Raw genomic sequence first — 11,417 nt, 5'->3', positions numbered from 1 at the left:
GTGCGTGCGGCTCTGCCTGCCGGAGGGGGCCAGGGCGGACTCGCCTCCGCGAACTGCGGGCGCGAAGGGGGAAGAGCCGGGCTGGAGCCCTGGCCTCGGATCGCGCCTGAGCTCCTTCTCGTTTCTCCTCCCCCCGGGCCTCCGGTTCGCTCTCCTCTCTCGCGCTTTTCCAGCGGGGAGGATCGCGTTCCCTTCTCTGCCTGCGGCTGCTGGAGCCGTTGGCGGTCGTGCAAACCTCAGAACTTGCCGGTCAACGGCTGCCGAGCCGCGCAGCCGCCTTCTCCTGTTCGATACCCAAAGCAGCACGTATTTCCTCTAGCGCGCTCTAGTTTTCTACCGCTAATGGTTCTAAGGTGTTCGCGTGCTTCAGACACCTTGCGTCCGGGTTGTTGCCCCTTGAATAGCTTCCCAAGGGGCAGCTGAAGAGTAGAATCTCGTTTCCTGTAGCGGGACCTCAGTATTTCGGTAGTTGCTGCTTGGTTTCGAACTTACTTGTTTTTATGTGCCCTGGCTGTTTGAGTTATTACCGTGGTGAGCTGCCTCTTGCTACAAGGGTAACAATCCTGTAGACCCAGCCTACCATTTCTCTATGCCCGCTGCAAGGATCTCCCAGTGTTTTGGTCAGACATTCCATCATCGAGATACTGCATAATTTTCTTGATACTTGGAGCATTTTAAGATAAGTTTTAAATTGTTGATGCACAACAATAAAATGTTCTTTCTCCCAGGAGTGTCATGTAACAACTTAAAATTTTAATGTGAAAACAGAAAATGGCTTCAAGAGGAACAACAGAGACCAGTAAACTAAAACAAAACTTGGAAGAGCAGTTGGATAGATTAATGCAGCAGCTTCAAGATCTGGAGGAATGCAGGTAATAAAAATAAATGCTTTCCTCTTATATGGTAATATTTTTCTTAAGTGGTTGGCAGAAGAAAGTGGTACCTTTCAAAAATCTTGTGGGGTTTTTTGTTTTATTTTGTGTTTTGCTGTGGCTTCATATTTTTTAAATTAGGTAGGATGTTTGTGTTAGGTAGTAAAAATTATTTTTAAAAAACCTTTCTTTTTATTAAGATCATTCTATTTATCATCTTGAGGAAAATGCGGGCAGAAATACTCATTACTGTTTTCTTTGAAATTTTATATTTCAGTGTGACTTTTAATAGCTGTTCACAGAATTCACAATTTTCATATGGGCTTTTTTAATAGCAGTTAACAAATAGCTTTTGTCTACTTTGTTTTGTCTTACAATTACGGATGTTTGGTTTTTGGGGTTTTTTAGTTTGTCTAACATTTTCGTGTGATTTGTTTAATGTGATTTTGTGTTAGTTTTTTTGTGGGCTAATAAAATCTGAGATAGACTGAATTACCAAGGAAAAGGGTGTTTTTTTCTGTTTCAGTACTTGCACTTAAACATCCTGTGTGGTTTTAGATGCTTTCTCTGACTATAATTCTAACTTGTCCAAGGAGTACATATGTTTTTCAAGAACAATTATAATTGCTAAGGGTTAGTAGTGCCATTCTTTGAATTGGGCAAGGTTTAGACATCAGGATCAGTTATTCCTGAATAACTTGATGGTTTTTAGGTGAGAAGATGGACTTCTCGGGTAATGTCATTCACCGTAGCTTTGAGCAAGACAACCTAACTGCATATGTTTGTTGAGATCCAAAAGGCACTTTTAAATATTGCACCAAGTGTTGAGTATCTCGTAGTTGTCAGGGGCTTTTTAATACAAGTGACTTAATACAAACAACACAAGCGCATGGGTGGCTAGGAGGTGGTGGAAAACCAAGAAAACTACATATGCATTAGCTAAATAACAGCTAAGTGGGCTACAGCAGAATAATCTGAAGTGATGTGAATGTTTTCATTGCTATCTGAGGAAGCGTGCTTCATGATATTTCCTGATGTCCTTTTCTCCATGTTACATCTTGGGTTTAGTCCAATGAATTAATATGTCTTGTTGGATCCTCTTTAGAGAGGAGCTAGATGCAGATGAGTATGAAGAGACCAAAAAAGAAACCCTAGAACAGCTGAGTGAGATCAATGACTCCCTGAAGAAGATTATGTCTGGAGATATGACTTTGGTGGACGAGCTCAGCGGGATGCAACTGGTAAGGATGATGTGTTACTAAAAATAGTTCATGTTCTGCCTGGACTCAATCAAACAGAAAATAGATACAAGTGGTTCATTATAATTTTTAGACAGGCACATGTGAAAGCTAGTTCTATGTATCTAATGTTTTTATTATTTAATATATGTGTACGTATAAAAATTTGGTCAGGTCTCTTCATTTTAAAAGAAAAAAATATTGAAGAATTATAACCATAACACTGCAGAAAAAACTGGAAAACTGCAGGGACTGAAAATATCAGATCCTTAATATTAGAAAATAACATAAAATAATGCAAATTAATTTAAAAGGTGTGAGTGACAGTCCAGGACAATATATATTGTGAGAAATAAAGTTCATACCTGTTTGTTAGAAAGCATAAAGATAGCATTTCCTGTGCTCTTATTGCTGATTTGTTTTAGAGGTTCGTACCAATCCAAATGAAAAGGCTGTAGGAATGACCATGTAACTTGAAGTTCTTTTAGTGAATTGATCTTATTTTATGCTGACGTCCCAACTTTTGATCTCTTTTCAAATGTTTAATTAGAGCATGATTTGTTCCTTCTAAGCCCTATGTTTTAGGAGTTTGTTTCCAGAGGGATCATGATTTGTCCAAACATAATGTGGTGAGATTGAATCATAATAGTTTTGATACTCCGCAGAAAATTTTGAATAACAGTAGGAGATTTACCTCATGATTTACATTCTGCTTACCCTTGGAAGAGCTGTAATCATCGGTGTGGGCATTAAAACCGCTAAAGATAGCATAGCACATCCACTTGTGATGTGCTAGTATCAGGAAGATGTTGGAAATTATTAGAAATTAAGACCTGGACTCTAATGAAAAGTTTCACGGCTCCTTCTCGCTGCAGTTGCACTAATTAGTGGATTTTTCAAGCCCTGCATAAAGGTCATATATTTTTTTCATCTCACTTCCATGGTTATGCAATAAAAGAAAAGCTCTCTATCAAATGACGCAGAGGATACTAATGATGCTTTCCAGCCTTCATTAATCTTGTCATGCAGCTATAGCTTGTGACTATTAGTTCTGGTCATTCTTGCTCTTTTCCTTGCAGGCAATACAAGCAGCCATCAGCCAAGCATTTAAAACTCCAGAAGTAATTAGAATGTTTGCAAAGAAACAACCAAGGCAATTGAGGACAAGGTTGGCAGAGGTGAAGGTTTCTGTTTTACTGTAAAAACTGTTTATTTGAGCTAGACTGATTTAAATATGTAACGATTGCAAGGAGAGCACCAAGCGTGTTAGAAAACTTGGTGGCAGCACCATAAGGAGATAGAGAAGTTCTCTTTCAGAATTTGTTCAGTTTTAAATGTTCCTTGAGGTAATGGGGACAGCAATGTGTATTTCTTGAGTTATCTTTTATCTTGCTGCATCAAAACAAAGATGTGATTAACAGATAATGAACTGAGTATAACTGTAAATAGAAAATCTGAAGAGTATGAATCTGTAATTCTATTGAGGGACTGGAGAGTGCACTCAGTGTTTCAGACATCTAGACTGAACTTGAGATCCAGATAAAGTGAAATGAAATGTCATTCCTCCATGTATCAGTGATATGTGAATCCATAATTTTGAATGACGAGCAGTCTTTGATTAAAAGAGATTCAAGTTTGGAGCAATCAAGAATGCTAAGGCTAGGTGCAAAGAGTGTTCGCAGAACGGTCAGAAAAACTTCATGGCCATCTTTTAAATTATGAGTAGCTCTGTCCCGTACTTCCATTGGTACCATACTCACTGATGATATTTTTAGGCTGTTGCATGCTCATGCTGTTGTGTTGAGTGAAACTAATGGGAGGCTTATATATTTTGACTTATTTCCCCCCCCCGGTATACAGATGGACCGAGACTTAATGGTTGGGAAGTTGGGACGAGACCTATACACGCAGCAGAAAGTGGAAATCCTTACTGCCCTCAGGAAGCTTGGTGAGAAGGTAAGGTTGTTGGTATGATAGTTAGGTGAACAGAAATTTCTATGTGTATATTGAAGAGGAATTTGAAATCATTAAAATAAGAAATTACAACTTTTGTTTATGAGCAAATAATAAAATGCAGCCTGCTTTTGTAGTACATAAACGTCCTTCCATTTTAATGCCAAGCTTTCTGAAACACTCACTACTGAACATGTATCAAATAGTATTGTACATTTATCTAAGGCTGTTTCTAGTTTAAAATGTTTTCTTTGGTGGGTCATATGAATGAATCACATATAAGCTGGTACAAGTTGATGATATTTATAAAAGCTATAAAACAAGTCATTTACTGGCTAACTACCACCTATCCACCTGACAGGAACTATCCAAGACTTTTGACATACATTGAGCTTTACTTACTTTTGCATTGGTGATAATACCTACCTCTTGGTGTAAGATAAATAAATTGGAGAGATGACTAATAAATGTGATTGTTTCCCCAATGAGTACATCAGTGGCAGAACGATCCCTGTTTTTTACCACTAGAGGGAGGAAGAGAAGTTGTTATTTCTTTTTGTTGATGGTAATGAGGAAAATGGGTTGCTGTGTATCTCTGTACTTAAACTTTCTTAGGAACTGAGGGAATGTAATGGACAAGATCAAGTGCAGTACTTAAAGGAGCTGCGTTCCAAGTAGATGATATTAGCAAATGCTTTCCCTCAGAATATTTTTATTGCTTGGCCATCAGAGAAAAAAATGTTTTGGAAGTAGGTTAAAAGGCTAGTTAAGATTGCGAACTGAATGCATGAAGGTATCTAATCCTCCTGGCATGAGTTTCTTGGATTACTTCGGACAAGCCACTTTACCATGCTTTGACGTAGCCTCTTTATCTTTTAAAATTATCAGTAACCTACTTCACAGAGGACTTGCTAGGATAGTAGTTTCACATCTGCTCTGAATGTGAAAAATGATGGTAAATATTATGTGTTTATCTGCACAATACTGCAAAATGTTAAGTAGTTAGATGCTTACAAAGCACAGCAAAGGCAGGTAACTAATACTTTTTCCTTCCGACATCATTCTGAATGCCTGCGCCTGATTTTTATATTTTTAATAAATAAACTGACACAAATGCTGTGGACAGTTTGACACACTTATGCTTTGCTTTAATAAGGATATATGTCTGAGGCTACTTAAATGAGCGAGTTTTAACTTAGAATATCTGAACCTTCCAAATGTAGGTTACTACTTCATTATTGTAAATATTTTATGGGCATCTGTCACAAGTCATCAGAGCACATACATAAAAGCAAAATATACATGTGCAAATGTCACTTTAGAGGAGGAGAACCATTTCTAGGTCATTGACTCTTAACATGGTCAAAGCTGCTAATGACTGCATATTTTTTGCTTTCCTCAGTAAATGATATGAAGTGAGCTTAGATCTTAGCTCACTACTGTATTAACCACATGACAAAAAAGTAATTGACATCCTTTGCATAGTTTTGGTACAGAGGTACAGTGTGACCTTTTCATCACAAATTATCACTGGAGGTCAGCTTGAAACTTAGTGGTGCATGTAGAGGCATGTCTGATGTTGCATATGCTGGGCTGACAGATGCCACTGAGAAAAACATTCAGTGGTAGGGGGAGTAGCTTGCATTTTTACTTTGGCTTTTAATATGTTAGATAACACTGCCACTTAAAAATTGCAAATTGAAAATCGCTATAACCTGTCATAGTTCGTGTACATGCCCGTATAGATGGTGGGAATTACAGTGGTGGGAATATGCACAATTAAGGTACCAAGCTCACAGTTATGGCCTTTTTTGATTTAGCTCACTCCAGATGATGAGATGTTCTTGTCAGCAAATGCTGGTACAGCCCTGAGCCAGTTTGAGAGAGTCTCCACTGACCTTGGTAGGTTTTCATTCTCATAACTTCCAATTTCTTTGCCTCATTGAACACTGATTAATAGAAATACCTGTGATTCCCCTATGAAAGAGAAAATATACAAAAGATTCACGCCATTAAATTTTTATGTACGTTTTTCTATTTTATTAACAATGAAACTCTGATACACTATCCATGAGGAAAAACTAACACAGCAAATAAATCCAGTGCCAAATGGCCATAAAATGCCAAGTGTTGCCCATAATGCCGAAGGCTTGAATGGTCTGTCTCAAGCTACAGAGCTTACAGTTAAGCACAGATCTCTCTTGCATTAGTGACTCTCTTCAGGAGAGCCTTTTTCTCTGCTTGATGCAGAGAATTCAGCAATTACTGTCACATTGTCAAAATACAGCTTTAAAGCACTCTTCTTGCCGTGATTGTCATAACTCTAATCATATTGACAACACCAAAAGTTGTTATAATATGCATTAAATAAGCACGACAGTTCATTCTAGCATTACAGTTAGAACTGTGATGAAAGAACTATGAATGGCAGGAACGTGCCACACTAGGTCAGGGTACAAATAAACTGACTCTGTGACCTACCTCTCAGTACTCCTCTTCCTGAGAGCGTAAGCAAGGTGAGAACCTTTTGTTCAACAGCGTACTTCATTAGCAGCTCTCTGTGTGGTGGGTTGACCTTGGCTGGCCACCAGGTGCCCACCAAGCCGCTCTCTCATTCCCCTCCTCAGCAGGACAGGGGGAGAAAATAAAATTAAAAACTCATGAGTCGAGATAAAGGAAGTTTAATGAAGAAAAGCAAAGGCTGTGCACAGAAGCAAAGGAAAACAAAAAGATTTATTCTCTACTTCCCATCAGCAGGTGATGTCCAGCCACTTTCTGGGAAGCAGGGCCTCAGTACACGTAGCAGTTCCTTCTGAAGACAAATGCCTTAATAACAAATCCCCCACCCCCTCCTTTCCCCTAGCTTTTATTGCTGAGCGTGGTGTTGTATGGTATGGAATATCCCTCTGGTCGGTTTGGGTCAGCTGTCCTGGCTATGTCCTCTCCCAACTTCTTGCCCACCCCAAGTCTACTGGCCTTCGGGGGCGAGACAGCCTCGATGCTGTGCCAGCACTGCTCAGCAGTAGCCAAAACATCGGTGTGTTATCAACACCGTTCTAGCTACAAATACAGAGCAGGGCACTATGAGAGCTGCTATGGGGAAAGTTATGCTATGGAAACTCTGTCCCAGCCAGACCCAGCCTGGTTTCAGACCTGTCAAGCCAGTATGTCTTTTTTTTTTTTTTTTAAATTAGCTCAAGTGTTCTGGTTTTCAAAATGAAGGTTTGATTTCTTTTGATCTCAAATGCTTTACTTGATTTAAATTGTATATAAGGAAATGCACAATTTCTACTAATACTTACTGAAAACGTTTTTTCCTCTCATAGGATCAGGAGACAAAGTCTTTGCTCTAGCAAGTTTTGAAGTAGAAAAGGCGAAACAATGAAGAGGTGCGTGAGGCTTGTGTCTCTCCAGTTATCAGCAGCATTGGACTTCTGTCATATTGCATTTGTTTTTTCTATTTTTAACACGTTGAAAAAAAGCAAAGCAAAACAAAACCAAAAAAACTGCAAACCCTAAACCTCTTGGGTTCCTAACCAGAAGATATGAAGTAAACAGCCTTAAGTGCACTTTGGAACCTTGGTGTCTGTACCCCTTAGTAACATAGGCTCTGAGGCTGAACACTAAGTGGTACTCTAAAAACAAAAGCATGGTATGACTGTCTTTGGAAAGAATCAGCTATTTTGAACTTTTCTGAATGTGTATTTCTCTAACTATTAAAACGTAATCTTTTTGCATGTGGTTGTAGCAAGCAGGTCTTTTTCAGGAGCAGTCCTAATGAGCGAGTGGGTTTTTTGGGTGATTCTTCACGTTGCTCTCAAGTTGTCTTAATTTTTGTCTGGACTTCCTACTAAGTAGTTTATACTAGGAATGCATTGAAGCTTTGCAAAATTGACATAGTTTATTTGAAATGCCATCTTTCTACAAACTGTTTGCAGAAGAACCAAGATGAGACTCTATACTGATCATTGGCCCTTAGCTGCTTGTTTGCCGTGCACATGAATGAGTGCTATTGTGTCCTAGCCTTGACTGACAAACAATGGAAGCCCTGTAGGGAGGCTTCTGGAGTAATTTAACCTTGTGTATTGAAACGACAGGGAATTGCTAGGAAATGGCAAGGGAAGCCCTTTCTGCGACCTCTTACTTTAGCTCTGGGTGTATAACTACATGCTACCGTTATTTCCCAGTATTTCTGAGATAGCATGAAATAGCTTGCAAGTAGAAACAAGTTTAAAAAGGGCAGAAAAGCTCTTATTACGTGATTGGTACAAGTGTTGCTCAGTCTATTTATCAGATGGTGGTGCTGTGAAAAGGGGAGGGTCTGTGCCTCCAGAGGGAAGTTAGAATCCTGAATAATCTCAGGGTGTAAGAGGATTTAAAATCTCACATTGTTGAGTTTTTAGCTCTGAGTGCAGAGAAACTATTTGGGACTCTAAATGTGTGTTTAACTTCCTGATAAACTATTTTTTGTAAAATCAATATTAGGGATCTTGTTCTTAAAGTACTTGCAGCTTCATGCTTTAATTTGGTACTTGTTAGCATTTTGTCTGAGCTGATTGGAAGCCTATATTTTACTGAGAATGTTTTCAGCTTGAGAAATGTGCATTTCAGGTCTGCTCTACCCTTGGACCATTTGTAAAATGTTATACATTCAGGTGCTGATCTAATGATATTGGCAACCAAAACAAAAAAAAACAAAAAACCCAGGCATTTCTTAATTGAATTTCATACCTGTTCCCCTTCTTATTTTACCACTAGCTAGAGAAAAGGATATGGATAGAAGCCAAAAACATTTCTGTGGTCATCTTAGCTATTAACAATTGTATCTTTTTCCTCTGAACAGAAGGAGGAGAAAAGCTTGACATTTCTCTGAGTGTTGCTTTGTCTGAAACTAGAAGCAGTAAATCCTAAGTTCTTTAACACAGCGTAGCTGTGTGTAGACGTACCTGTTCAGCTTACAGCTTCTAGCTGTTAAAAAAACAAAAAGACCAAAAAAAAGTTTAAAAAAAAAAAAAGGAACTTCATGCAAAAAAAAAAGCAATTTCCCTCTTTCTGTGCAAAAGGAGTTCAAACATTAGACAGTTTTGGGTCCTTTAGACTATATGTTTTAACAGGGAGTTAGCACTTCCTTTCTTTGCAGAGCTTCAGAAGTGAAGGAAGCGTTATGAAATCTCATTGGCAAAAGGAGCATTTGGCTGTGAGTGTGTTGACGTGCTATTATTATCTGGCACCCCTCAGAGAAAGTGTGATTTGCCAGTCACAGATATAGTCAGTTCCCCTTCCCGTAAGGTAGGGCAGAAATGTATCAAGAGAAGAAAGCTACCGTTTTGCTGCTTAAACTCCACAAATTATCTGTTTTTTCTAAGTGATAAATTTATTTTCCCTTAAGTGAGAGCAAAGTACAATAACCAAATGCCACAGTGGCTAATGCTAACTGTCCAGCAAATGACATTAGAAAGCGGTTAAACAGAGATCTCTACCTATATTGCTAAGGTGATAGGTGTATCTTCAGGACAAACAGATTTTGTGCTGGTTTTAGTGATTGGGTATTTTTTTGACAACGTGTCTTATTTAAGTTTTAGGCATGTTTCTGAGCTGATCTGTAAAATGTGTTAACTGCCATCACAGTAAGTCTGTTGCTGGAAAGAAGAGGATGGTGATAATACTGGAAAGATCAGAATAATTCCTAGGAAAAAAAGTGATCTTGTTTCTGTCTTGTTAGTGCTTTGAATTATAAAAATTAAGAAAGACATCTACTGAGAGGATGATACTGAATTCTTTTAGAGTTAGCAATGGTTTATAAACCAACTTTTACACCCAAGTGTTGGGTAGAGTCAGTTCCAGTTTATGGTGGCATGACTGTTTTTGGCAACAGTGGAGTTGGACCTGCATTTATCAGCAGTGAAGGTGACCCACTGTTTTGAGGAATCCTGTGTGTGATGGAGTAGAACATCCATGTTTTACCTAAGATACATATATCTTAGGCTTTTATAGCTAGACTTCAGCTTCAGTGAGAACTGCCATTAAATTGAGTGAGTGGAGTGGAAATAGTCTTAAATTTAGATGGCCTATTGCAATGTTAATCTCAGTGTTGCATAGTAGTCACTTAGAGACTAAGTGGGTAGCATAGACTATAAACAGAAAATTAACATGATCAGTCATAATTTAGATTGCACTTATAGGGCATAAATACCCTATAAATAAGCAAGTTCGTCTAATTGTAAACTAGGACTGGAGTAGACTAAACCAAAAAATGTTTTTAATGTATTTTGCTTTAATAGAGATCATCTTGAAATCTAGTGTTTTAGAAATGAAAGGATATACAGCATAGACAGCATAATTTGTGTCTTTCAGTGATGGAACTTTTTTCTCCTTTTTTTTTTTTTTAAGAAGCTTTTCTTTAGATAGGGTCTTTTGTCCATTACATCAGAACTATTTTCCTGTCTGGGGCAGTATTATGTTCGCTGACAAAGGCTGATTGCAGCTTTTTAGCTGAGAGCAGCTTATTAAAAGGTGTTATTAGACAGTCTAAAATTATTGAAAACAAAACAGTCCATGGGGACTGTAGCTGCCTTCTTTTCCTTTCTGCTCATTACTGGTGCTAAGTAACTTTCTTCCCCCAACCCCCCAACCTGCTTGCAGCATTAGTATGTAAATTAAATCTCTCAGCACTCCCACAGATCACAGTTAGTTAACAGTACAATAATATGGAAATCTTTTTCCTTGTAGTTTTAGAGAGGAGAAAACTCTTTTTTAATTGATTTGCAAATGTTACAGGATTTTTTCAAATTTTCTGTACTGCGGGCATTAGTAAAATTCTTACTAAATTGATCCTTGACTGAATATCTTTTTAATGTTGTGCTCCTTCTGCTCTTGAAAAGATCTCTCGTGACTTAGATGGACAAAGATGAGATTGAGATCAATGACCAGTATTATTGCAAGATTCAGTATGCCAGGCCAGACTTCCCTTCTCAAAAGTTGTGAAGGGTCGGAAAGCATAGCTCTAACCCAGAGGCTGGATATATCCTGCAGAATGCCCTGACTATAAATGTAATTTAACAAGGAAGCTGTTGCCAATATGAAGCTATTCGTATGTTGACCCTAGCAAATAGTTATTTAAGTAACCTACTTGAAGTGGTTACATTAATTTCAGGGGCATAGTCAGTTAAATGGTGTGCTGTGCTAAATATTCTGCCAAATAATCCTGGGATGTACCTCCACTACTATCTCAAATGTTTCTGCAAGGGCTGGAAAAAAGTCCATAATCTATTATAAAAATCATTTGCTCAAATAAAAACTGGTAACAAAAGAACACCTCCTAAATGAAATCATGGTTTTGTGGTTTAATGTAAAT

At 38.3% G+C, this 11,417-nt stretch overlaps 1 protein-coding gene across 1 annotated transcript; it reads left to right on the top strand.

Annotated features, from left to right (window-relative positions):
• Window positions 1–722: 722 nt before the first annotated feature.
• LZIC (leucine zipper and CTNNBIP1 domain containing) lies at window positions 723–7,800 on the top strand. The gene is made up of 6 exons (XM_009325199.1): window positions 723–872; window positions 1,978–2,113; window positions 3,190–3,288; window positions 3,971–4,066; window positions 5,884–5,965; window positions 7,390–7,800. The coding sequence occupies exons 1-6, from the start codon at window positions 772–774 to the stop codon at window positions 7,446–7,448; spliced, it is 573 nt and encodes a 190-aa protein (XP_009323474.1). The 5' UTR covers window positions 723–771; the 3' UTR covers window positions 7,449–7,800.
• The last annotated feature ends 3,617 nt before the right edge of the window (window positions 7,801–11,417 follow it).

This window comes from Pygoscelis adeliae, unplaced genomic scaffold (genome assembly GCF_000699105.1).
Source record: "Pygoscelis adeliae isolate BGI_AS28 unplaced genomic scaffold, ASM69910v1 Scaffold36, whole genome shotgun sequence".
In the NCBI taxonomy this organism is placed as follows: Eukaryota; Metazoa; Chordata; class Aves; order Sphenisciformes; family Spheniscidae; genus Pygoscelis; species Pygoscelis adeliae.
The sequence above is the reverse complement of the archived record's forward strand: the minus strand, read 5'-3'. Positions and strand labels throughout refer to the sequence as shown.